Here is a 27,950-nt window from a genome sequence, read left to right as displayed (position 1 = left end):
GTGTGTGTGTGTGTGTGTGTGTGTGTGTGTGTGTGTGTGTGTGTGTGTGTGTGTGTAAGCGAGGGAGAGTGTCTGTGAGATCTTGTGACAACAAAAGTTGCTCGGTGAGAGTGCACAGAGTGGTTGGTAGCATATATGAGTCAGACATCATGGAGGAGGATGAACGTACAACTCATGTGACAAATCACTCACTTGTTACTCATTGTAAGGTTTTGATCAGGCACACACAAGGTTACTTAACAAAGTACATTTAGTCTGTGTCTGTGTAGGACGTTAGGAGCCAATAGGGGAGGTGGTACGAAACGCATGGAGAACAAGAAAAACAAGGTGCCAGATGTATTTACAAGGGAAGGAAGATACTGTAACTCTAAAGTGAACAAAAATATATCTAGACAGTGTTTTTATATTAGTGTCTGTCTTACAATATGGGACAGTATTGATACTGCTTTTTTTATGAATAAATAAACCACACTAAAATTCTGGTCGTCTCACTGATGAGTTGTCAACCGCGTTCATATCACAGGTGTCCTGTATCATCAGACTGTTGCTCCATTTGCATATGAAGACAATTTGCATTGGTAGCACATGCTTCAGTGTTCTTAAAGTGTTTATAGTCCTGTGAGTTAAACGTGTGCTTTATAGAAGCCACACAACATAAGACAAAAATGACTTTTATCTCCGTAACTATCTTGGTCCTTGCATTTTACACAAATGGTAAGTTAGGAATTACTTCAGTAATTGACCTTAAAGCATTATATTTTAATATTATTATCCTAATTTGAACAGAAAGTCTTTATTCTAATATTTCGTATTTGAACTGAAACAGGTTTAATCTAAATCAAAGACTGCAAATTCATATTTGCTTATCTCTTCCAGGCTGTGCAGGGGACATTCTATTGACCCAGACTCCTGCAGTTGTCGTGGTCCAGTCTGGAGAGTCTGCCACAATCAGCTGTAAAGCCAGTAGTCCCATTGACGGTGACTTAGCCTGGTACCATCAAAAACCTGGAGAAGCTCCTAAATTCATCATCGACTTTAACACAGGTTTAACATCTGGTCGATATCAAGGCACTGGATATGATATGGATTTCACTCTGACCATCAGTGGAGTTCAAGCTGAAGATGCAGGAGATTACTACTGTCAGCAGCATGAAGCTGCTCCGTTCACACAGTGATACAGAGCCAAACAAAAACCTCCCTCAGCTGTAGAGGAAGTGATCTAAATCTGCCTACTGGGGACTTTCACAAATGTTGTGTTGAAATACATTATTAATATTTATCATGACAAGGATTATCATGACAAATACAGGTAAGCTCAAGGCCCAATCTGAATATAATATCAGTTAATATGCCAGTGTGAGTGTGTATTTATGCACATTTAGGTGTAATATTTGTGCTGTGAAGAAAATTACCAGGCAAGAGACGGGAGCACAGTTAGTGTCGTTTAGTAAGAACATCTCGTTTAGTAAGAACAATCTTCCCAGCTCTGCAGATTTTGCTGCGAGGAGGCAGAGTCATTAGATCATTTATTTTGGTACTGTCCATATTTAGCTCGTTTTTGGTCACAGGTCCAGAAATGGCTGAAGAACTTCAACATTTACCTAAAATTAACGCTACAGATAGCAATACTGGTGATTTGAAAAATCACAGACAATTGATCAATAATATAATTATTATTTTAGCAAAAATGTTTATCTTTAATTTACAATCTGTAGAAACTATGAGAATAGAAAGGTTCAGCACTTTTGTGAAGCATCACAGCACAGTTCAGAAATATATGGCTAATAGAAATCCAGAATGGATGGCGTTAAGAGATAGATGGGAGGGGTTGAATGGAGCTGAATGGTGGGGACTAATAACAACAAGATAACAAATGTAAAACATTCGTGGTCTGTGAAATGTTCATAGGTTCAGAACTGTTGTGAAACAGCACAGATACAAATAGAAACTGGATGTACATCAGAAATAGAGGAAGGCCAGAACTAAAAACAAACTAAATGTAACTATTGTAAAATAGATTGTGTCTGTAAAATGTGTAAAGTATGTATAAACTGAAGATAGAAGCCTAAGTGTTATTGTTTATTAGTTTACTCCTATTGGGCCGAGGGGTGGTAGGGTTTGCGGGGAACAATAAAGGCACATAAAAAAAAAGTGTATAGGTGTATGTATGTATGTATATATATATATATACAGTTGAAGTCCGACGTTTACATGCACTTAGGTTGGAGACATTAAAACTTGTTTTTCAACCACTCCACACATTTCTTGTTAACAAACTATAGTTTTGGCAAGTCGGTTAGGACATCTACTTTGTGCATGACACAAGCAATTTTTCCAACAATTGTTTACAGACAGATTATTTCACTTATATTCACTGCATCACAATTCCAGTGGGTCATAAGTTAACATACACTAAGTTGACTGTGCCTTTCAACAGAAAATAGGAGCTTCTGATAGGCTAATTGACATCATTTCAGTCAATTGGAGGTGTACCTGCGGGTGTACTTCAAGGCCACCCTTCAAACTCAGTGTTTCTTTGCTTGACATCATGGGAAAATCTAAAGAAATCAGCCAAGACCTCAGAAAATAGTTGTAGACCTCCAGAAGTCTGGTTCATCCTTGGGAGCAATTTCAAAACATCTGAAGGTACCACGTTGATTTGTACAAACAATAGTACGCAAGTATAAACACCATGGGACCAAGCAGCCGTCATACCGCTCAGGAAGGAGACGCGTTCTGTCTCCTAGAGATGAATGTACTTTGGTGCAAAAAGTCCAAATCAATCCCAGAACAACAGCAAAGGACCTTGTGAAGATGCTGGAGGAAACGGGTACAAAAGTATCTATATCCACAGTAAAACGAGTCCTATATCGACATAACCTGAAAGGCCGCTCAGCAAGGAAGAAGCCACTGCTCCAAACCACAATAAAAAAAGTCAGACTACGGTTTGCAACCACACATGGGGACAAAGATCGTACTTTTTGGAGAAATGTCCTCTCGTCTGATTAAACAAAAATAGAACTGTTCGGCCATAATGACCATTGTTATGTTTGGAGGAAAAAGGAGGAGGCTTGCAAGCTGAAGAACACCATCCCAACCGTGAAGCACGGGGGTGGCAGCATCATGTTGTGGGGGTGCTTTGCTGCAGGAGGGACTGGTGCATTTTACAAAATAGATGGCTTCATGAGGAAGGAACATTATGTGGATATATTGAAACAACATCTGAAGACATCAGTTAAAGCATGGTCGCAAATGGGTCTTCCAAATGGACACTCCAAGCATACTTCTAAAGTTGTGGCAAAATGGCTTAAGGACAACAAAGTCAAGATATTGGAGTGGCCATCACAAAGCCCTGACCTCAATCCCAACTGAAAAGGCGTGTGCGAGCAAGGAGGCCTACAAACCTGACTCAGTTACACCAGCTCTGTCAGGAGGAATGGGCCAAAATTCACCCAACTTATTGTGGGAAGCTTATGGAAGGCTACCCAAAATGTTTGACCCAAGTAAAACAATTTTAAGGCAATGCTACCAAATACTAATTGAGTGTATGTAAACTTCTGACCCACTGTGAATGCAAATAAAAATGCAATTTAATTACTTAAAAGTCATACAATGTGATTTTCTGGATTTTTGTTTTAGATTCCATCTCTCACAGTTGAAGTGTACCTATGATAAAATAAATGACAGACCTCTACATGCTTTGTAAGTAGGAAAACCTGCAAAATCGGCAGTGTATCAAATACTTGTTCTCCCCACTGTATATGTGTATATTGTTATATGTATGTATGTATGCATACTGTATAGATATATATATTTACAAAAAAACACAAAAAAAGACATCTCGTGCCCTACAGCTCCCCGGCCCAAAACTGCGCATGTGCACAATCTATTAGGTGTTGTAACATAACACTGCCGTAATACATTACTGCTTAGTAACAGCATAGTAACTAATATAGACAGCTATAGATCACCGATGCTACACTCCTCCCCCCGTAGTGTTTAACTCCTAGACAACAAGGTAAATACTAATGCAATATCTGAACAATGCATTCTTAAACATTTCTCAACTAAAGGGTTAAAGCAGACTTTCCAGAGCCCAGCACAAATCCAGGGTATTATTCCCGAAGATGGAACTTGTGTCCAAATAACTAATCCAGGTAATGTCCTTTTTCTTTCTTTTTATCTAGGACATATTAAAGTGTTTGTTTGTTTTACTGTTCGTTACCTCCTGAAACAGCTCAACTCCCAGGTCAAGCTTTGAGGTGCCCTTCACTGTCGAACAGGATATCTTCGCTCCTCCTTGGCTTCCGGTGGTGGGACAGGTTCAGGTGGAAGGTCAGGCTCTGTCTCTCCCATACGTCCACAGTCAGGAGAATAGTCCTGGGGGTCTTTTTGTCCTTGCTCTCTCTGCATGTCTCTGCTGGGGCGTTGGACCATAGCATATTCTTCTGCTGTAGCTGGTGCTTTGCCACAGTGTTTGACACGTCTGGTTTCAACAATGTCAGGCAGGTACGTGGTTGGTGTTTCAGAAACAGTTCAGATAGTGTACGTTCCGTTACTGTGTGTGGTGTGTTATGGTAAGTAAAAAACCACAGGGAAGCCGTTGGTGGGTGGGCACAGACTGAACCTCGAGTCTAGTCCAGGCCTTCTTAAAGGTTTGCACGGCTCTCTCCGCTGCTCCGTTTGATGCCAGATGGTAAGGTGGTGACAGGATGCCCTTACTCTGTTGTTCTTGAGAAACATTTCAAAATCGACGTGAAAGGATTGCCATTGTCCGAGACGAACTCCTTGACTAGTCCAAAGGATGCAAACAGGTGTCTGAGAAGATTGATGGTATTCCATCCATTTGGAATGGACATCGACAACAAGGAAATGTTGCTTGTCATTCTCAGTGTAATACACATGGATGCATTCCCATGGTGTAGCAGCCCAGGACCATGGATGAAGAGGTGCAGTAGCAGGCTTGTTGCGAACAGCTTCACAGGTTGAGCAGTGGCTTACATGCTACTGAATGTCCTGATCCAGTCCAGGCCACCACAGATAACTGCGGGTGAGTGCTGTCATTCGAGTGATCCCTGGATGTCCCTCATACAAGACACATAGCATTCTCCCCCTGAATTTGTGAGGTACCACCACTCTTGATCCCCACAGAGCACATCCTTGATCAGTACACAACAGGTCTTTCTTGTTGATGAATGGACAAAGGTTGTTGCTGTTAATGAAGGTTGGCCAGCCGGCCAATGTTAAGTCCAAGACTTTTGAAAGCACTGGGTATTTCCTCGTTTCCTCTGCTATGTCTGAAGCAGATATGGGCAGTTTGTCGATGAGAGAGATCTGGAAGACTGCTCTATCATCTTCACTGTCTGAGTCACTTTTGCATGGTAGTCTTGATAGTGCTTCGGCATTTAAGTGGTGACTGGATCGTCTGTACTCAATCTCGTAGTCATAGGCTAGCAGTATCAGTGCCCAACGTTGCATTCAAAGTGCAGCCAGGGTTGGTATGGCTGATTTTGGTCCCAGGATGGCCAACAGAGGCTTGTGATCTGTCAGCAGTTGGAACTTCCTTCAGTAGAGGTATTTGTGAAACTTCTTCAGTCTGAATATTATGCTCAGGGCTTCCTTCTCAATTTGAACATAATTTTTCTCACTTGGTGACAGAGTCCGTGATGCATATGCAATAGGGTGTCTCGTCACCTGACGGTAGAACATGTGATATGACGGCTCCTACTCCTTATGGAGATGCATCACACGCGAGTCTCAGCTTCATTTCTGAGTCGTAGTGGGAAAGCCTCTTGCTCTTTAGCAGACACTGTTTGCAAGTCTTGAATGCTTATTCGCATTGTGGAGGCCAATTCCACTTTGCATCGGCCTCCAGCAGTTGGTGAAGTGGATGCAACAATGTGGACAAGTTTGCCACAAACTTTCCGTAATAGTTCAGGAGCCTCAAAAATGACCTCAGCTCTGAGACATTTGTGGGTTCTGGTGCGTTTACGATTGCTTCCACCTTGCTGTTGGTTGGGTGCATGCCTTGTGCATCAATCTTGTATCCGAGATACTCCACTGAGTCCTGGAGAAACTCACACTTGCTGCGTTTCATTCTCACTCCGTATTTCTCCAGTCTTGACATCACTTTGTCCAGCACTACAAGGTAGATTTTCTCTCTTTTTTTTAAAACAATATTTCTCAACTGAGATGCCTATTTTCGATGGGTTCAAATTTAACCATCAGAGGGCAGTGTCGCTATTCTTGACTCCAATAGGCTTGCTACTTGGCAGCTCTCGAACACTGTACCTGCTAGCAGTGCTTAGAATAAACAGTCTTCTACTGGTGGAACAAAATCACTGACGATTTACATCATGATACTGAGTTTCATTTACTCACACAAAATTCTTCCCTTCAAGCAATGTCTGTTTAAAAGAAGCTTAATCACCTCATCGCCACTGTAATATTTGTGTTGTGGAGAAAACTACCAGGCAGGAGACGGGAGTAGAGTTAGTGTAGTTTAGTAAGAACATCTTGTGTCCTACAGCCCCCTGCCTAATAATGTGCATGTGCACTATCTATTAGGTGTTGTAACATAACACTGCCGTAATACATTACTGCTTAGTAACAGCATAGTAACTAATATAGACAGATATAGATCACAATACTAAATTAGGTAAGGTTGGTTCAGACAGAACGCAGAAAATTAACACTGGCAGAGCAAGTGTTCAAAGTGTATAAATCATCCAGACATTTGTGTAGGCCTAAAAGGTATTTGTGTATTCAAGAGTAGGCCTATCCTGCACTATAGGTTTTTACATTGTTTTTCATAGTCTACACGTCAAATTCCAGCACGCTAGGATTACTTTCTGACTCATGGCAGCAACACTAACTGGATCACTGAGGTATAATAAGAACTGGGGACTGTGTCCAAGATTGTTGTTTTCAAGGTAATCTACTCACGTTCTACTCATGTTGCTTTTTATTTAACCATCTTACATATAAAACCTTATTTGTTAATTGAAAATTATGAATAACTCACCACAGGTTAATGAGAAAGGATGCACATAACTCTGCAATGTTGGGTTGTATTGGAGAGTCTCAGTCTTAAATAATTTTCCCAACACAGTCCGTGCCTGTATTTAGTTTTCATGTGAGGTAGGGCCGAGAATCCACTCTCACATAGGTAAGTGATTGCAAAGGGCATCAGTGTCTTAACAGTGCGATTTGCCAAGGCAGGATACTCAGAAATCTGGCAGTGGCTTCTGATTAAATTCAATTTTAACAGAACCGCTTGTTGCAATTTCGATGAGGCTCTCTTGATCAGATATCGGTAAGTGGACTGGAGGCAAGGCATGAAAGGGATAATGAATCCAGTTGTTTGTGTCATCAGTTTCAGGAAAGTACCTGCGTAATTGCGCACCCAACTCACTCAGGTGCTTCGCTATGTCACATTTGACATTGTCCGTAAGCTTGAGTTAATTTGCACACAAAAAAATAATAGAATGATGGAAAGACCTGTGTGTTGTCCTTGTGAATGCAGACAGAGAAGAGCTCCAACTTCTTAATCATAGCCTCAATTCTGTTCCGCACATTGAATACAGTTGTGGAGAGGCCCTGTAATCCTAGATTCAGATCATTTAGGCAAGAAAAAACATCACCCAGATAGGCCAGTCGCGAGAGAAACTTGTTTATCATGCAGACAAGTGAAATGATGGTCAGTAAAGAAAACTTTAAGCTCGTCTCTCATAAAACGTGTCAATACTTTGCCCCTTGATAACCAGTGCACTTTACCATGTTGTAAAAGCGTTACATGGTCGCTGCCCATATCATTGCATAGTGCAGAAAATATACAAGAGTTCAGGGGCCTTGCTTTAACAAAGTTAACCATTTTCACTGTAGTGTCCAAAACATCTTTCACGCCTTGGCAGCACCGCCTCTCGGTGGATGCTGCAGTGTACCCAAGTGGCGTTGGGAGCAACTGCTTGCACGCGCGTTACCACTCCACTATGTCTCCCTGTCATGGCTTTTGTGCCATCAGTACAGATACCAACATGAGCAGCAGCTAGGTTTGGCTACATACGGACCGTTAGTGGAATTCCTGCAAGAGAGTAATGGTTAATGTGATTGGATGTTAATTATTTGACTAGGCTACCTGTATTTGACATTGTGTTGTTATTTCGCTGAACACTAGATGGTTAGTTTTATTTGGGGCAGTGAAACGAGACTACTCAGGTGAGAAAAAAAACTCACACAAATGTATAGCCCTGTTGGAAAATATAAATGGACTGTTTTTTTAAATGTGACTCACAGTTTTATTTGGCATACCCCTGATGGCATTGCGCATACCCCTGGGCATACCCCAGTTTGGGAATACCTGTCCTAGATCTATCCTCTTCCTTCGAAACCGTGAACCATGAGATCCTCCTCTCCACCCTCTGAGAACTGGGCATCTCAGGCTCTGTACACTCTTGAATTGCATCCTACCTGGCAGGCCGCTCCTACCAGGTGACATGCAGACAAGACATACATACTCTCACTACCGATGTCCACCAGGGCTTGGTTCTGGGCCCTCTTCTGTCTATACACCAAGTCACTCGGCTCTGTCATATCCTTACATGGTCTCTCATATCATTGCTATGCGGATGACACTCAACTACTTTTCTCCTCCACCATTTCTGACACCCAGGTGGCAACACGCATCTGCCCCTCCCTACCTTCAGGCTATGCTCAAACCCTACACCCCAACCCGAGCACTCCATTCTGCCACTTCTGGTCTCTTGGCCCATCCACCCCTACGGGAGGGCAGCTCCCACTCAGATTTGTCCAAGCTCTTCTCTGTCCTGGCACCCCAATGGTAGAACCAGCTTCCCCCTGAAGCTAGGACAGTAGAGGCCCTGCTCATCTCCCGAAAAACATCTGAAACTCCACCTCCACAATTAGTATTTTAAAAGCCTTTTGTGAATATCTGTTGTATAGTCTTATCGTAATATTTTGTATAGCGTTGACACTGACCTTGCTGAATGATACTTTATAGAGGAAAAATGTACTTACTATGACTGTGATATTTGGTCCCACCTAGCTATTTTAAGATGAATGCTCTAACTATAACTCGCTCTGGATAAGGGCATCTACTAAATTACAAAAATGTAAATATGAACAAATATGTGTCATTGTTAACGTTCAGACAATAATTGTTCATACATCATGAATACATACAGGTGAATTACTTTTATACTATTAAATATGGTAATGTAAACTCACTGCATTCCGTACAAATGTGCGCAACCGCAACATTCAAACCAGGCTACAAAGAAAACTAATGGGACTGTAGCGACTGCGTTGACGTCAAAATCGGGGGTGTGAAGTAGGTTTCTATTTAAGGTTTGATCGACATGGTAATGGCTCTATAGTATTGGAGAAAAGTTGATAAAACTGACCCTCCGTTACATCTTGACGTGTCATGTCGTAACGTACAGCACGCATAAAGCAACTATTTCTGTCTTACAATCTCTCTCCACCAGGTGTAGCACTTCTCTCATCCTTTAAAAACAAGAATTGGACAGTGACGGGGGTAAGGGGGGATACCTAGTCATTTTTTGCGTCATCATTGCATGCGATCATCATTCTCAAAGCCGCTGTTTACTTCTAAGATCACTTTAGCACCGCCCTAAAAACGGATTCAAATTTGACACAAACCATCAAATGGGCATGTAATGACACATTGATATCAAAATATTTACCCCTGATACGAACCTTGGTAGAGCATCCTACTGGAAGCTAAATAGCTCATTATTAAATAATGATATAGTTACATTTGAGGTTAAAGATCTGTTCTCACACTTTTGGGAAAGGGCTTGTGAAGAAAAATCTTATTGCAAGAACTGGGAGTTCTTTAAATTTGAGGTGTCCAAATACCTTAGAAATACCTTAGAAAATATGGTAGTAGTAATCTTGCTAATACCAGAAGAGCTGAGGAGGAAAAGGTGATCATTAAGATAACTTCCCTTTCTCAGAGGGAGGAGAAGATGGAACTAATTGAGTTACAAAATAAACTGGATAATATATATAAATTAAAAGCAGAAGGAGCCTCTATTAGATCTAGGAGAAAATGGATTGAGGAGGGAGAACAGAATTTATCCTATTTCTCTAGACTTGATCAATTTCACTCTAAAAATAACACTATCCATAAGTTAAACATTGATGGTGTTATTACAGATGACCAAAAAATTAATCGCTAAATCCTGTAGCAATTTTTACAGAAAATTGTATAGCTCTACGTATTGTCAGGAATCCACAGATATGTTTTTTAACTCACTGAATAATGTTCACTCTATCAGTGATATCGAATCTAAACAGTGTGATGAACCCATCAAAGTTGAATAGATTATAGTCTATCAAACATCTAAAGAACAATAAATCACCAGGTGTTGATGGAATTACATCAGAATTTTATAAATTATTTTCTGACCAAGTAGCTCCCTTCCTATTTGAAGACTTTTTTAGAGGGTATTAAAAACAATGTTCTCCCTCCTACAGTGAGTCAGGGGTTAATAACACTGATACCTAAGCCTTAAAAAGAAGTGCTGCTCATCAATAACTGGCGTCCAATTTGTCTTCTTAATAATGACTATAAGATATTAGCCTTACTACTTGCAAAAATAATTAAAGAAGTCCTGAATGCAATACTGGAAGTATTACGTTTTTGGGGCGCTAAAATAAGGGCAATTGTACGGACCAATGCGATGTAGAAGTTTACGTTACTCTTATTTTTACATTTTCCCGAAACCTTGACCCGGAAGTACTTTTTTAGTGTTGCTGACGACACACTAATTACTTTCTGGATGTACCGTTGTTGTTGCCATTTCCATATTTATTAATTTTATTGCATGTTGATATACTGCTGTATGTTGTTAGATTTGTTGTTTATTATCCATACATACATTTGATAACAACTTTTCCATCATGGACAAACGAGTCAAAGCTTCTGTCAGTACGGGTAGGGCAGTTTTTTTCTTCTTAACTGTCTATGCTATTTACCCCGGCTAACGTTAGCTAGAGTAGCTCAAATTCAACTTACAGGCAGCGAACTGTAAAGTAATTTACTAGTATAGCTAACTACATTCATTTCATGTTAATGTCATGTTGGCTTTCTTTTCTAAATGTAGCTATCTATTGCTGCTAAATATATTAAAGCCAAAGAGTATAACGCCCATCTGTGTTATAGTCTTATCATAATATTTTGTATAGCCTTGATGTTGTAGACAAAAACATTTTTTATGCAACTACTGCCTAACATTTTTTCTGTTCTCTCTTCTTTCCATAGGTCCCCCTCTTCCTCTCTCCTCTTTGCGATTATTGGTTTCTCCCCTGCGGCTGATGTATTCATTTGTATGGCATGTGGTGAATCAACGCAATGTGATGCACTATGGGAAGGTCGAGGAGTTTGTAACTGTGGTGACTGAAGCTGTTCCGAAGTTGCTGAGTTACAAACAGAGGGCTCAACTCATCCTGGGCCTGAGAGCAAGGGTGAGTGACATGTTGTGTGGTCATGGGAGGGGTAGTTTATTATGCTTTGATTGACACATTTGTATCAATGCCAGTAGAAACTAGATGTGTGTAAGGTGGGCGGGGAAGATGCAAGTTTACTCAATATCGCAATGATTCCCATTATTTAGATGATCTTGGAGATGTTCCGCAAGGGTTGTCCACCTAACCCTCAGGCCATCCAAAGTCTCCTGGGAAACATGAACATCAGTGCATCCTCAGGGGTAAGTACATTTTTCTCTCTCCTGCATATGTAACCGTATAACTTTAGTCCGTCCCCTCGCCGGGTTCGAACCAGGAACCCCCTGCACACATCAACAGTCACCCAGGAAGCATCGTTACCCATCGCTCCACAAAAGCCGCGGCCCTTGCAGAGCAAGGGGAACCATTACTTCAAGGTCTCAAAGCGAGTGACGTCACCAATTGAAACGCTATTAGCGCGCCCCACCGCTAACTAGCTAGCCATTTCACATCGGTTACACATACATTCAAAGTGTGTAACAGCTACTCATTTTAACAGCTTAATTCAGATAACCAGAAAAGTTATACTTGTATCAAATTATTCACAATCTGTGTTACAGCAGCAAGATGTGGAAGTGGAGGAGTCACAGGCTAACTTTGTGTCGCTGGTCCAAACCCTTTTGAAAAACCCTTATGAGAGGAAGCACTTCTTCCAGGTTTGACATACTTCCTCTCTCTTCATTTCTTCTGACTTGCATTTAGCGGCTCGTCATTCAGGTAGGTTCTCTTATAGACACTGTCACTCTTTCCTTCCCTGTAGGAGGAGTTCCATACACAGTATGGCTCGAAGTATGACACAGCACTGCAGGCCCTTGTGGGAGGCTTGGTCTTTAGACTGGAACAACTGTTATCTGTGCCAGATCTCTCCCAGGTATTGAACTGGTAAATAACTAGCAGTTCACTGATCATACCTAAATTCTGTCATTATTAGATAACAATTTATGTCACATGCCATATTATTGTCTTTACCTCACATGCTAAGCCACCTCCCTTTTGCTGATCTTTGGTTCTTCCTCTCCTTCTCAGATAGCATCTATGATCAGTGCTGACCCCTCTGACCTGGAGGAGTGTGGGCAGTCTATGTCTGACCCTGAGCAGCTGAAGATCCTCCTCCATCACCAGAAATTGCTAAATAAAACCCAGTTCAACAGAAATGGTAGGCTTGAAAAAAGTCCATAGGAAGCTTTGGAGTCTCTACTTCAATCATTGTCTGTTATCCTCCCTGTGTATGTACAGTACATTTATAAACAGCTAGACAACGAACATTACAAGTTTACAAAACCTTAAATAAAAAGATGCAAAAGCTAAACTTAAGGACGGAAGGCATAGAAATAGCACGCATAGAACTGATATACCACTTTTCAGACTTGCTTACAATTAGAAAGACAGATCTATAACTCACATTTCTATGTACATTTGGTTGGGTCGGGCACAAAGCTACATACGGGACCTTTCAGTTCATTAAAAAACATTTAATGATTTTTTAAAACAGGAATATATATAAAAAGCTTAGTCTTTTTAATGTAAAGTACTTCAATATTTTTCATATTTTATTTTTTCTCAGTACCTCTCACTTCTTCTGTGGGTGACTGTGTGCTGTCCTCGCTGTCCTTCCGCCTCGCTTGTGGAATGCCATCAATGGAGCCAGATTTTGACAAGCCATCAGAATCATTAGAAGCTGCTCTAAGTGTTATGAAACCTGCCTCCTTCAGTGACCTGGAGGATTTGGGAATGATGTCAGATGACTCGCCCCATGCTGGAGAAGATAGTAGTACTCTGCAGAGAGAAGAGGGTGCCAAGGATAACGGAAGTGGGGCGAAAAATGCAGTGTGTGACAGTGAAGAAGACGATGCACTGCCAGAGAGCGCGTCTAGTCCTCAAGGTGTTAGCAGACTAGTGGGAGGGTCACCATCAAAAGGGGCACCAACAGTAAGGAGTATGCTGCCAACAGAGAGACACCAACCGCTTGTATCACTGATGAGTAGTTCCTTCACCAAATCCTCTCCTTCACAGATAGTCAAATTAGTCATCCCTGCCACGGTCACCATTGGGAACCAACCGTGTAACCCACCGGTCAAAGTAGCGAGTTTCCACCAGTGGGTCTCCCACATTGCAAGTAACTCGATCTCGCTCCCTTCCTTGCCACCCCTTCCACAAAACAATGATGTAGACAAGGAGATCCGGTCAGGTGACGCATGTCTTGGAAGCAGTGTGTTAATTGGGGGTCAGGAAACAGAAGCCAATCTCTTTGAGAGGGCTGTTATCCGAAGGAGATGGGCGCCCAAGCCACAAAGAATAACGGTACCCTCGAAGAGGAAAATCCCAGAGGCAACCATAATTTGCCAGGAGTGTGGGAAGAGTTTTGTCTATCCGTCTCAGCTGGAAAATCACCTCCGCATTCACACAGGAGAGAAACCGTTCAAGTGCACTGAGTGTGGCAGGGCCTTCAGGTCCTTAGGAGGCATGACCACTCATATGAAAAATCACTCTGAAGCGCGGCCATTTAAGTGTGATGAGTGTGACAAGGGCTTTCGGAAAAAGGCTGACCTGAAGAAGCATCAGCTCATCCACACGGGTGCGAAACCACACAAATGCACCATCTGTGGAAAGGGCTTCAGCCAAGCATTCTATTGCAGAATACACATCCAGTCTCATGCAAGTGAAAATAACTTTCCCTGCACTCATTGTCCAAAGAGATTCCCAACCCAATACAAGCTGTCTGTCCACGAGCGCTGGCACACCATGGAGCGCCCGTTCATCTGTGAGCAGTGTGGGATGCGCTTCTTTCATCCCAGTGGGCTGAAGAGGCACATGGGCTATCACATTGGGAACCGCCCGTTCCTGTGTGCCCAGTGTGGAAAGACTTTTGTTTATGAGTTTGACCTGAAGAAACACCAAAGGGACCATGGCCCCAAGCCCAAGATCCCATGCCCTGTCTGCCAGAAGGTGTTTGGCAGCAACGGACTCATCAAGGCCCACATGTTTACGCACACCTCTGTAAAACCTTACAGATGTGACATATGCGACAAGACCTTTAAACAGAGCAGCAGCTTGAGCAGTCACAAACGGCTGCACACGGGTGAACGCCCTTACCACTGCGACATGTGTGGGAAGACGTACAAACTGAATCAGCACCTGAAGGAGCACATAATTATCCACCACACGGCGGAGGGGCACCCCTGTGACCAGTGTGGAAAGGTCTTCAAGTTACCACGTCTTCTGAAGGCGCATGAGCGGTTGCACTCAGGGGAGCGATCTGAGCAGACAAGGAAATACAGTCACACCAGCCGTCGCAGGAGAAATTCCTCCAAAATGAGTTGATTTTCTGCACATTGGCTGCCTTCCACACACACTGACTGGGATGCTATTTTTAATGTCCTGACAAATTGCCAATAGCTGTAATAATATTCCTAATTTTTTGTTGTAGACTTTAGATTTTTGACCATTTTGGACCATAATTCAGGATCTCCTAAATAGACTGAACACTGAAAAATAGTATAATGTCTGGCTTAATTAATGCAGCAACAAACACATCTCCTGTTAGATAACAATTCATGATTGTGTCATTAAAACGTATTTTCTTTTTTTTTTTTTTTTTGTATAGGTTGAAATTCTAATGACATAAGATGTAAATTGACAGCTACTCACTAATCTCTTTTTGAGAGTAGTCAATGATTGCCGGAAGCCTTTATAAAAAAATATGCACAACATTTGATGTTGGATAAAGGCAAATAGTCACAATTGTGTGCCACTACTCACTTGTTTTGCTATTTTATTCACAGCAAGGGAAACCAAATGTATGCTAGAACGGTTCTGTGTGATGACTTTTTTTATAATACATTTAAAGTGTATTAAGCCACAATAAAAATTAATACTCAACCAAATATATACAGAAAAATTATGAAATTTGTGTTTTAATCTCAAATGTAATTTCAAGAAAAGAGCAGTAGGATTCAATTGCGGCTCCTATTCCAGGACGATAGGTGGCAGTAATGATATTATGCTGCCAATTTTATTGTTAATAGTCTGGTCAAAACTGTTCTGGTTTTAGTTCCGTTTACATCTGTTGTCGCCATTTTCATAAATCGTTAGTAAGTTGGTGATAGCTATCTATCATGCTAGTTACCTTTACTGTTAGATTTCTGCCTATCGTACATATTTGGTAACATTCCGGCATGGACAAACGAGTCAAGAAGAGGACAGCCAGTACGGGTAGGTTACATTATACGACACTTGCTAACCATGTATTAGCAATCTAACCAATTTTACAAATGTGCACCTGGCTACAGACCCAAGTCACTGCAGTGCAGAGCGCTAGCTATCTAGCGACTATCTTCAATGGATAACTTAGTGTAAAACTAATGTCTATTTCGGCATGCCTTCTAAATGTAAGTTGGCTAGCTAGTTAGCTATGTTGCTGGAGGTATTTGTTGCTAAAGAACCTAGAGGATGAAGCCACACACCCTAACATGTTGTTCTATCGTCTTGCTATAGCTCCCCCACTTCCTCTCTCCTCTTTGCGACTATTGGTTTCTCCCCTGCGGCTGATGTATTCATTTGTATGGCATGTGGTGAATCAACGCAATGTGATGCATTATGGGAAGGTCGAGGAGTTTGTAACTGTGGTGACTGAAGCTGTTCCAAAGTTGCTGAGTTACAAACAGAGGGCTCAACTCATCCTGGGCCTGAGAGCAAGGGTGAGTGACATGATATGTGGTTTTGACACATTTGTGTATTAGAAAAATCCTATACAATTTTGTCCCATTATTTTAGATGATCTTGGAGTTGTTCCGCAAGGACCCACCCAACCTTCAGGACATCCCACGTCTCCTGGAAAAGATGAACATTTTGGGGGTAAGAATATTTCTCTCTTGTGTGGAAATTCCACCCCATACCAGTGAACAACTCACACCTGTAACACAGCATACAAAAATATTTCTGTCAATACCATTCTCGGACGACTACTTAAGAGAGTAACATTTGCACATTAGTCTGGTTTGAAAATAGCCTTTAGCTCTGTGGTGTACAAATCTGAGGGTACAGGATAAGTGTAAACGATGTGTTAACACCTTCTAGTGGGGGTTGTGGGAGCTTTTGGCCATCTGTCTTGCTTTGCTGTCACTCATCTGATTCCTTAGATCTGCAAAGGGCAAACATGGATGGGGTAAGAGATAAAAAGTTGTTTTCAGGTTGGGACTTATGACTTCTACAAACCCTGTCACCCCTAAAATCCTGATTACAGCAGCAAGATGCAGAAGTGGAGGAGTCACAGGCTAACTTTGTGGCGCTGGTCCAAACCCTGCTGAAAAACCCTTACGAGAGGAAGCACTTCTTCCAGGTTCGGCACACTTTCTCCCTTTCCTCTCACACTGTCCACTTTGTCATTTCAAAGACACTGACTTAAACTTATTGTTTCCTTCCCTGTAGGAGGAGTTCCATACACAGTATGGCTCCAAGTATGACACAGCACTGCAGGCCCTTGTGGGAGGCTTGGTCCTCAAACTGGAACGACTGCTATCTGTGCCAGATCTCTCCCAGGTAATGAACTGTTACACAACAAGTCTATAACTAACAATTCACCAATCATATCTAATGTTGACATTGTTAGACAACTTTATACGTGCCAACACATTTCATAATGTTGTTTATCCTGCGCACTCTAAGAAACTCCCTGGATGCTGATCTTAGCTTCTACCTCTTCTTCTCAGATAGCGTCCATTATCAGTGCTGCCCCCTCTGACCTGGAGGAGTGTGGACAGTCTGTGTCTGACCCTGAGCACCTGAAGATCCTCCTCCAGCACCAGAACCTGCTAAATAAGAATCAGTTTGGTAGGCTTACTTTAATCATATCTTCTCCTTCCTGTTTAATGTTAAGTAGAATTATCAACAGCTGAACAAAGTACAATGTAGTTTTCCCCAAACTCTCATGGATCACTTTGAACTAGCTGTATTTACAGGAATGTGAAATAGTTTTTCAATGGTATTAATGTCAACATGCTCATTCCTAGGCTTTCACAATCAACCAATCAGAATGTCATTTTTCTATATTTGTCCCTTTCTCTCAGTACCTGTCACGACTTCGGTGGGTGACTGTGTGCTGTCCTCGCTGTCCTTCCGCCTCGCTTGTGGAATGCCATCAATGGAGCCAGATTTTGACAAGCCATCAGAATCATTAGAAGCCGCTCTAAGCGTCATGAACCCTGCCCCCTTCAGTAACTTGGAGGATCTGGGAATGATGTCAGATGACTCTAACCATGCTGGAGAAGATGAGGATGTACTGCCAGAGAGTGCCGTGGTCTGCTCTAGTACTCAAGGTGTTAGCGGACTAGTGGGAGGGGCACCATCAAAAGGGGCACCAACAGTAAGGAGTATGCTGCAAACGATGAGACAGCAACAGCTTCTATCACTGATGAGTACTTCCATCACTGAAGCCTCTCCTTCACAGCTAGTCATTCCTGCCACGGATAACCAGCCGGTCGAGCTGACGAGTGTCGACCAGTGGGTCCCCCATATTGCCAGTTACACTTTATCGCTCCAGTCCTTGCCACCCCTTCCACAAAACGATCATTTGGACAAGGAGATGGAGTCGGCTGACACAGGTCTCGGGAGCAGTGTGGTGATCGGTGGTCAGGAAACAGAGGTCGATCTCTTTGAGAGTTCTATTATCCAAAGGAAGAGGGTGCAAAAGCCACTACGAGTAGCGTGCTCGAAAAAGAGAGAACCTGCAACCAACTCCTGCCAGGAGTGTGGGAAGCGTTTTCTGTCTCGGGGGCGGCTGGAGGATCACCTCCGCATACACACCGGAGAGAAACCTTTCAAGTGCACCGATTGTAGCAGGTTCTTCAGGACGTTGGCACTCCTGACCAACCATATGAAAATTCACTCTGACGTGCGGCCCTTTAGCTGCGACGAGTGCGGCAAATGCTTTCGGAGAAAGGTTGGCCTTCAGAATCACCATCGCGTCCACACGGATGCGAGACCATACAAATGCACCATATGTGGAAAGGGCTTCACGCAGGTACAGTACTGCAAACGACACATGGATTGTCATACAAGTGAGAATACCTATTTCTGCACTCATTGTCCGAAGAGTTTCCCAACCCAATTCCAGCTGTCCTCCCACCAGCGCTGGCACACCACGGACCGCCCGTACGCCTGTGAGCAGTGTGGGTTGCGTTTCTTTATGCCAAGCTTGTTAAAGAGACACATGGGCTACCACATCGGGAACCGCCAGTTCCTGTGTGCCCAGTGCGGAAGGACCTTTGTCTATGAGTTTGACCTAAAGAGACACCAAAAAGACCATGACCCCAGTCCCAAACTCCCCTGCCCTGTCTGCCAGAAGATGTTTGGCAACAACAGCCTACTCCAGGCCCACGTACGCAGGCACTCTTCAGAGAAACCTTACAGATGCGACATATGCGACAAGACCTTTAAAGACAGCGGGGGCCTGCGCATACACAAGCGTGGGCTGCACTCGAACGAACGCCCTTACAGCTGCGACGAGTGTGGGAAGACCTACAAACTACACACGCACCTGAGGGAGCACAAGTTTAAACACACGGGGGAGGGCCACAGCTGTGGCCAGTGTGGAAAAGCCTTCAGGTACCTGCGTCTCCTGAAGGCGCACGAGCGGTCGCACTCCGAGCCATCTGAGCTCACACGGCGAAACAGTCACACCAGCCGTCGCAGGAGACATTCCTCCAAAAGGAGTTGATTTTCTCACATGTTCACACCTTTCACTGTGGCTACAGTAATATACAACAGTATTCAACTTTGTCACAATTCCATGTCGTTAGCTGTACGGTCGTTATGTAGGGCAGCCCAGGGTTCCTCTGTGTTGTCTTAGGAATGCTGCATTATCCCACCATTCCCCATTCTGTCATATCTCTGTGTTGCAGAGGGGCGACATGATGGGGGATGGTGAGATAATTGACTTGAACGGAGAAGAGGGTCTCTGCTGTTCAGGACTGCTGCTCACTGAGTTTAGCTCACTGAGTTTAGCTTCCTCCCTCTATGATCCTCCCTTCCTCTGATCAGACATACTGGGACTATACAAACCCTTATTACATGATACACAGCATATCAAGTACAGGGTCTAAAGTCGTTTCAAGTCATGGAATGCCATGCATGGTCTATTTGGGAGGTAGCAGCATTGCAGTCCTAACAGCCATGCATACAAGCCGGTTGTGTGTCTGAAGGCTCCCAGAAAATCTGTGGACCGGCAATTCATAAAGTGAATCTGTGGAACTATGTTCAGTGAGGTGTGTCAGTGAAACATCCTCCACTGTCAGGTACAGTATGCTCTCAAGAGAACATGGTTTTAATCTGTCGACCTGGATCAGGATTGGGGGTCAACTACTTTTTAATTCAGGATCTTCCTATTGGAAAGTAATTTCAGTTACTCCAACCCTGATTTGGGTAGTCTCATGGCTTCTCCTGCAGTATAATCACCAGAGTGATTCAGATTCAGTATTTAATAGTCACATGTACAGGGTTGCAGGTGTAATTGCGGATACAGTGAAAATCTTAGGGTCCAAACTTCAACAGAGTGTAGTTCTTCAATTTGTGCTTCTTGTTCTATCGCAATGTTCTTGTTTAATTAAAAAGCTTACATTAATTTGTGTTGTTTATTTTGGACTTAAACGGTCTCTGAAGAAGTATGTGCCAAACATTTCCTGTTCTGCAACATTTATTTCCCGTAGCTGCCTTTTAAACCTTACATTTTTTCCCCAGATGCAGCATTACCCTTCTTGGAGGCATATCAGTAAATTGTGAACATAGGTGTTATGGCCATGCTGGAGTTGTCATTTATATATTTTTTTATGAATCATGGCATTTTATCAGGTGAATGTCAGTTTGCCTCATCAGTCTTTTGATATCAACAACATTTTGTGGTAAGCAATACACTAAGTTAATATTGGATCACTCCAAATTATGATCTACTGACATCTGTTTTTGAATGTGTTTCACACATTTCTCTGGCAAACAAAAGTCAACAAAACTACTAAGAACCTGTGCACACACATGTGTTATTCTGGAAAGTGTAAGCATCTACCTGTGAGGGAAATCTAATAGGCTAGCTCATTCTTTAGTTGTGCATGGCGAAAAAGAGCTACACTACCCTACTGTTCTGCAATGCAGGTCCGACTGAATTCCAGCCGTCTTTGTGAAAATTGAACAGATTACATTTTGATCTTGTTGAATGTTGTTCTCTAACTCACAATCCCACACTCCATCTTTTTGTTTAATCTCGTCATTCCTCACACCTTGTGGTCCTAAGAGGAAGAGCAGTGAGTCTGATAGCCATTTATTTTGAAATCATAAGTATGAATTAGTAATAAATAAACACTTACACATGACTTAAATGGTTATAACAACAATGAATGCAATCACATGCACATGCATTCCTCATACGAACAAAAGGTCAGGATTCAATTAAATCAACAGTAGGCTTAAGTCATGTTCACCAGCAAACGCACAGCCTTTCTTTGCTTTTGTTTAGGCTGTGTCAGAGTTGAAAGAGCGGTCATCGGTGAGCGGCTGCTCTTGTGGTCATTGTCTGTAAGCCACACCTGCGCTTATCCCACCAACGTTAGACTTTCTCAACAAGAAAGTGAAGGCTATTTAAAAATATATATATATATATTTTTAATGATAGGGATTTATATCAACTTAATCAAGGTGTATATTGTGCCCAACATCACACATTTTAGTGATTAAAGCCTGGTTTAAAGCTTTAACCTATTGTAAACTTGTTTTTGTCTTCATTTGATTGTTTACTCTTACGGCTGACAAAATGGAAGTCCTCAAGACCAGGTTGAACTTCATTCCACAAAGGCACCTCAAACATGTACCAGTTCTAAAAAATATATATATATATCAGTCTTGAAAATACAGTATTGATTAAAAAGTACATCAGAAACAGAATGGGAAAAATATGTTTGTCATGTTAACTGTGGTTCATATCGATCTCAGAGTCTGGTGATCGACCACAGTTTGAACAGACAACTGTGTTTGATGTGGAGTCGTCATATCGAGCTGTGACAGTGTGACTAAGAAAGAAAAGCTCAGACAGAACTGGGTCAATCAGAGCCCACAATGGAGGGAGAGGACCCTAGATTGTTCAGAGCCACACAGAACATGAAGTGGTTCTCTGGCAGCTATATGTCATGATCAACAACAGTACAGTTGGTGAGTACCCTTTGTCTTTGTGTGGATGATCTTGTATGCAGAATTTACAATGATTGCATATTTAATATCGAAATGGGTTTAAGCATGTGGGTAGTCGGCAATTATATGCTCACTGGAAACCATTTTTGGTGATATTGTAAGATCAAAAATGGAAACAAGCTTGATGAGCAACACTTTTTTGTTGTTGCAAAATACAACCTTCGTGTGCTCAAAGTGTATTCAGTTCATTCCTGAAATATCTGATATGCAGTTTAGTTACGTTTCATATTACATGTACTTTTGTTTTTAAGCATCTTTGAGATTGTTTATAATTAAAGGCACTATATTAAATATTATTATTATTATTATACTCGCAAAACAATGTTTACTGAGTGAAACAAAAATGTAACTGTTGTTCAGCAGTTATCAAGTTCTTTGGGGATTTTCATATAACCTGAAATCTGGATTTGATTGAACAAGTCCAGTCAACTCAGTCTTTCTTACACCATCTTTTCTAGATGTTCTTCAGAGGCGGCGTGGCTGCACTTACATCACAAATGAATCTTCCGCTGGGTTTGACCAATGGGGTCTCATTGGTGAGAACTTCCTGACCTTTGACCCTACCTCTCATACATGGATGTCAGAGTCTCTACAGGCAAACCCCATAGAACAGAGTTGGAACTCAAACAAAGTGAGGAGTCACCTGTTTAAGGAGTTTCTCCAGGATGACTTGCTCTTCACTCACCAATATCATGAAGACGAGAGGGTGCTGGCGCAGTAGAACATAAGACTGGTGAGATGAACAGATACAGTCGAGCGACTATGCAATAACAAAGACCTGCGAATTAATGTGCACAATAACAGGATTTGGGGTTGTGGAGTTATAGTGCATCTGAATAAATTTGCCTTCCCTGTTTGTTACAACTGTGGTATTTACATCAGTCAACATTGTTTTATTCTATGATTTTCATATTTGCCAAGCCCATACCTCACAAAGAGGACGTGTCCTTAAGATGTCATGTGACAAGCACTGACCTATCAGGACTTAAGGTCCACTTGACCCGAGATAGGGATGTGATGACAGATCGGGTCAGAGTCATTGGGCCTCTACCCAATGTTGACGGATCAGTCCTGCTGAGACTGAGTGTTGAGATCCCCACTGGCCTCACGAAAACATAGCGTTACCGCTGTAAAGTACAAACGAGCACAAGCAACACCGCTGCTCTGTGAGGTGAGACATTTTCAGATAGATAGCTAAATTAATTTATGCATGTGGTTTGGATGAAAAAAAGTATTCATACTCCTTGGAATTCTTCACATTTTATTCTGTGGCAAAGTGGGGTTAAAATGGATTTAATTGCAATTGTTAACAATCTACACAAAACACTGAATGTCAACGTGGAAGAGCATTTCAATAAAAATAATAAATATTAAAGAAATTAAATAACTAAAATATAGTTGTTGCTTAAGTATTCAGCTTCCTGAGTCAACACATGTTAGAATCACCGTTGGCAACGATTACAGCTGCCAAAAGTCTATAAAAGCACCTGGATTGTCAAATAATTTGCCCATTATTCTTTTCATAATTCTTCAAGCTCTGTCAAGATGGTTGGGATGATGGCTAGACAGCTTTTTTCAAGACTTGCCATAGATTTCCAAGCAGATTTCAATCAAAACTGACTTGGCCACTAAGGAACATTTACTGTCTTTTTGGTAAGCAAATACAGTGTAGATATCATCACCATGCTTGAAAATACCATCACCGTGCTTGAAAATATCATCACCGTGCTTGAAAATATCATCACCGTGCTTGAAAATACCATCACCGTGCTTGAAAATACCATCACCGTGCTTGAAAATACCATCACTGTGCTTGAAAATACCATCACTGTGCTTGAAAATACCATCACCGTGCTTGAAAATACCATCACTGTGCTTGAAAATACCATCACTGTGCTTGAAAATATCATCACCGTGCTTGAAAATATCATCACCGTGCTTGAAAATACCATCACTGTGCTTGAAAATACCATCACCGTGTTTGAAAATACCATCACCGTGCTTGAAAATACCATCACCATGCTTGAAAATAAGGAGGCAGTTACTCAGTGATATATTGTTGGATTTTCCCCAAACACAAGGCTTTGCATTTAGGCCAAAAAGTGTATTCCTTTGCCATGTTTTTCTGCATTATTACTTTAGTGCCCTGTTGCATAAAATATGCATGTTTTGGAATATTTTTACTCTGTATTTTATTCTTCTTTTCACTCACCTGGGTCATTATTGTAGTCACTACAATGTTGTTGATCCATCCTCAGTTGTATCCCATCACAGACATTAAACTCTGTTTTATAATCACCAATGGCCTCATGGGAACATCCCTGAGCACTTTCCTTTCTGTCCTGCAGCTCAGTTCAGAAGGATGACTGTACCTTTGATATTTCTGGGGGGTTTAATACATAATCAACAGCATAATTATGAACCTGACCATGCTTAAAGAGATATTCAATGTCTGATTTGATATTGTTACTCATCTACAATCACTGCCCTTGTTTATGAGGCTTTCAAAAAGCTCCCTAGTCTTTGAAGTTGAATTTGTGCTTGAAATTCAACGCTTTACTAAGGGACCTTACAGATATTGTATGTATGGGGGACAGAGGAAGGGTAAGACATAAAAAAAACGTGTCCATTTTTATTTTTTCACACAGTGATTCCATTTAACTTATGTGATTTGTTAAGCCAAATTTTACTCCTGAACTAATTTAGGCTTGCCTGAACAAAGGGGCTTCATACATATGCACCGACTGTATTTTAGTTATCAAACTTGTATTGATCTTTAATGTTTAGAATGTGGCATTACAGAGTATTTTGAGTAGATTGTTGACAAAAAATCCCACTTTGTAACAATAAAATGTGAAGAAATCCAAGGGGTATGAATACTTTTGGAAGATATTGAAGATGTTTGACTGATTCAATTCTTGATTGCTGTTTCTCATGAGTAGCTCTTTTTACAGATGACTTTACAGTTGATGGAAAGGACACACACTCATCAACAAATACATTGTGGCAGAACCCTTCAAAACATTCAACTTGTTATTTTGGGGAGTTTAGATACATTCATTATAGTCATCAAAGGTTATGGTAAGATTTAAAATACGTTATTAACTCAATCAAAACTTCTATAGATTATTTGTTCTTGAGTCTATTTTGAGCAAGCATTGTTTTATTTTATTTTAATGTAAATCACCAGAGGTTTGAACTCACTCAAAAAAATCAGAGCAAAGCAATCCTAGCTAAAATAAATCACTACTTAAATCAAAATGCTTTATTGTGGAGTTGTTACCATGAACATAGCTCTACCGTACCTATCTAAAAGTGATAACCACTGACTTCCATCTGCCTTTTCTTACAGACCAGAAAAAGCCCAAACCTGCAGTTGAGGATCCCAAAGTAAAAGGCTGGTTTCTTCAAGTCATTAAGGAAACAATGCATCCTGTTATGAGGATCGTTCTTTGAACCATGGCATTTGGTACAGACTTTCCAGAGGCCTACAGAAACATCCATGAGGAGTGGGTGGAGGCGCAGACAAGGACATTGGATGATGAGTATGACATGGAGTACTATGTCCCATCTGGGAAATATGCAAAGTTAAAGATTGTAGTGTAGATAACACAAACTGTTGAGCCATTGTTTTTACTAACGTGGGTTAAAGGGATAATTCAAGATTTTGGCAACTAAACCCTTTTAAAAGTTAAAAGTTGAAGGTAGCGTGCGTCCTGCTCCCTGTAGACTTTCAGTAATTGCGCTAACGCTAGTTAGCAATGGCTCCAGAAACGAATGTACTTTTAACATCCTTCAAACTGCACACAGACGTTGTATCCATGAGTTCCTCTGACTCTGGGTAAGTAGAAAAAAGGGCTTAAATGCAACAATCCCAAACTATCCCTTTAAAAGTCATGCAAGTCTTTGAGCTACAATACAGACACGATCGGTTGCTCATGCCAGAACCAACAGGTGAATTGTCTTGATATTTGTTTTGCTTCCATGGGGTCCTTAGTTATCTGGTGGCAGAGTTGCAAAGAAAAAGCCATATCTCAGACTGGTCAATAACACACAAAAAAAGATTAAGATGGGCGAAAGAACACTAACACTGGACAGAGGAACTCTGCCTAGAAGGCCAGCATCCCGGAGTCGCCTCTTCACTGTTGATGTTGAGACTGGTGTTTTGCGGGTACTATTTAATGAAGCTGCCAGTTGAAGACTTGAGGCATCTATTTCTCAAACTAGACACTCTAATGTACTTGTCCTCTTGTTCAGTTGTTCATCGGGGCCTCCCACCCCTCTTTCTATTCTGGTTAAGCCAGTTTGTGCTGTTCTGTGAAGGGAGTAGTACACAGCGTTGTACGAGATCTTCAGTTTCTTGGCAATTTCAAGCATGGAATAGCCTTCGTTTCTCAGAACAAGAATAGACTGACGAGTTTCAGAAGAAAGGTCTTTGTTTCTGGCCATTTTGAGCCTGTAATCGAATCCCACAAATGCTGATGCTCCAGATGCTCAACTAGTCTAAAGAAGGCCAGTTTTATTGCTTCTTTAATCAGAATCACAGTTTTCAGCTGTGCTAGCATAATTGCAAAAGGGTTTTCTAATGATCAATTAGCCTTTTAAAATTATAAACTTGGATTAACTAACACAACTTGCCTTTGGAACACAGGAGTGATGGTTGCTAATAATGGGCCTCTGTACACCTATGTAGATATTCCATAAAAAATCAGCCGTTTCCCACTACAATTGTCATTTACAACTTTAATAATGTCTACACTGTATTTCTGATCAATTTGATGTTATTTTGATGGACAAAAAATGTGCTTTTCTTTCAAAAACAAGGACATTTCTAAGTGACCCCAAACTTTTGAACGGTAGTGTGCATTGCTGTTTTTAGGGTCAATCTCATTTGCCTTTCTTATTCTCACAAAATGCCCTCTAAAATGTTCTCTTGTATGGGATGCATTACATTTTCCTATTTGAAAAAAGTATTCTTTTTCAGGCAATTGCTGATTTGTCCATGTGCATGTTGAGCTTCATTTATTTGTATTGCTCTAGTTACAGGAGGGCATGCAAGGTTTGTGGCAATTGAGTTTCAATTTGGACTATGGAAGAGTGGTCATCACAGACAGAACGTGTGTCTATGACTGGAATGTACTGCTGCGGTCTCCTATACGTACGTGTCAAGTTTCAACATTGTGCAGACATTGTAGTAGCCTACTGTAATGTTTATTCTTTCAGTGTGTCTGTCCTTAGTTCCCCATAACCCATTTGATGACAGTGCAAAGAGAGCAGTCCAATTCGTTGTGGGAGAAATCAGGTCAGAACTCCACAGAGGCCAAAGGAAATTAGCTGCTTCCAAAACTGAGTTGATGAAAGGCAGTCGTGCGTCCCAGACAGAGGCGTGTGAAGGGAGTCCTTATTATCCAACGTCCTGCATCAATGCTTCGTTGAGATACATTATTATACATCTCCCATTGCCTGGCCACTAGATTATGTCTTAAGCACTTTGTAAATACTCTATTTTCATAGAATTAGGAGGTAGCCCTTTACCAACTAGGTAACCCCCCCCCCCCCCCCACACACACACACACATACATATAAACACACACTGCTGCCTAGTAGCAGTGAGAAAAGCCCAGAAAGAAAACCTGAAGGAATAATGTTGCATAAGGAAATGACTCTTAGTCATTGAACAGAGATGTTAATGTGTGTAATGAAAAACAGCCACAACATCTATTTATTTGGGATGTTGACGCGCATACCTTGTTGATCTGATACAGGGCATCCTGTCAAATCTGAGCAATCCAGATGAGGCACACTAAACGTTGACGCACAAGTCAAAATTAACAAAGAGAAAGACAACTTGCTTGGGTTATGGAACAGTGTAAATCTTTTTGAACCATGGTCGTATCAGTGTCTATCTTTCAAATGCACTGACAACGTCAAGTCTCCAACTATAAAATGACTCACCTCATCCACTGCTCTAAAGCTCTGCTCAACAGCATCCCCAGGTGGAATATAAAGGTAAAAACACAATTCAGCAGCGACGTTAACGTTCAGACTGACAATTGACAAAGAGGAAAATGATCAACCAATTAGCACATTCAACCTTTGACATTCTAAAATCGCACTTTTATAATGAGAGAAAAACACCTCTAAATCGCAAACACAGTGCAGTTACACAA

General features: G+C 41.5%; 2 protein-coding genes across 13 annotated transcripts; both read left to right on the top strand.

Moving 5' to 3' along the window:
- Window positions 1-116: 116 nt before the first annotated feature.
- On the top strand, window positions 117-15,434 carry LOC110500012 (uncharacterized). Of its 11 annotated transcripts, none has more exons than XM_090213886.1 (11): window positions 117-714; window positions 877-1,309; window positions 3,640-3,702; window positions 4,074-4,157; window positions 4,238-4,335; window positions 11,309-11,511; window positions 11,661-11,753; window positions 12,114-12,206; window positions 12,311-12,421; window positions 12,577-12,706; window positions 13,115-15,434. In XM_090213886.1, exons 6-11 carry the CDS (start codon window positions 11,362-11,364, stop codon window positions 14,869-14,871), a joined length of 2,334 nt encoding a protein of 777 aa, XP_090070012.1. In that variant the 5' UTR covers window positions 117-714; window positions 877-1,309; window positions 3,640-3,702; window positions 4,074-4,157; window positions 4,238-4,335; window positions 11,309-11,361; the 3' UTR covers window positions 14,872-15,434. The 11 variants fall into 11 exon arrangements, with proteins under 11 accessions (XP_090070012.1, XP_090070009.1, XP_090070011.1 ...); XM_090213883.1 differs by having other exon boundaries at window positions 12,111-12,206; XM_090213885.1 differs by lacking the exon at window positions 3,640-3,702.
- A 148-nt stretch (window positions 15,435-15,582) lies between these two features.
- LOC149972988 (uncharacterized) lies at window positions 15,583-20,167 on the top strand. Of its 2 annotated transcripts, XM_090213888.1 has the most exons (7): window positions 15,583-15,762; window positions 16,045-16,247; window positions 16,324-16,404; window positions 16,793-16,888; window positions 16,978-17,088; window positions 17,259-17,379; window positions 17,616-20,167. In XM_090213888.1, the coding sequence occupies exons 1-7, from the start codon at window positions 15,726-15,728 to the stop codon at window positions 19,262-19,264; spliced, it is 2,298 nt and encodes a 765-aa protein (XP_090070014.1). In that variant the 5' UTR covers window positions 15,583-15,725; the 3' UTR covers window positions 19,265-20,167. The 2 variants fall into 2 exon arrangements, with proteins under 2 accessions (XP_090070014.1, XP_090070015.1); XM_090213889.1 differs by lacking the exon at window positions 16,045-16,247 and having other exon boundaries at window positions 15,600-15,762.
- The last annotated feature ends 7,783 nt before the right edge of the window (window positions 20,168-27,950 follow it).

This window comes from Oncorhynchus mykiss, chromosome 21 (assembly GCF_057628025.1).
Source record: "Oncorhynchus mykiss isolate SJ-2025 chromosome 21, ASM5762802v1, whole genome shotgun sequence".
Classification (NCBI taxonomy): Eukaryota; Metazoa; Chordata; class Actinopteri; order Salmoniformes; family Salmonidae; genus Oncorhynchus; species Oncorhynchus mykiss.
The sequence above is the reverse complement of the archived record's forward strand: the minus strand, read 5'-3'. Positions and strand labels throughout refer to the sequence as shown.

Coding starts and splice junctions, on each gene's coding strand:
- LOC110500012 (XM_090213878.1), top strand. CDS start 1,282: ATGACAAGGATTATCATGACAAATACAG. Junction 1,310..4,073: donor GATTATCATGACAAATACAG/GTAAGCTCAAGG, acceptor TCTCAACTAAAG/GGTTAAAGCAGACTTTCCAG. Junction 12,207..12,310: donor AGAGGAAGCACTTCTTCCAG/GTTTGACATACT, acceptor CCTTCCCTGTAG/GAGGAGTTCCATACACAGTA.
- LOC149972988 (XM_090213888.1), top strand. CDS start 15,726: ATGGACAAACGAGTCAAGAAGAGGACAGCCAGTACGG. Junction 16,405..16,792: donor AAAAGATGAACATTTTGGGG/GTAAGAATATTT, acceptor TCCTGATTACAG/CAGCAAGATGCAGAAGTGGA. Junction 17,380..17,615: donor GCTAAATAAGAATCAGTTTG/GTAGGCTTACTT, acceptor CCTTTCTCTCAG/TACCTGTCACGACTTCGGTG.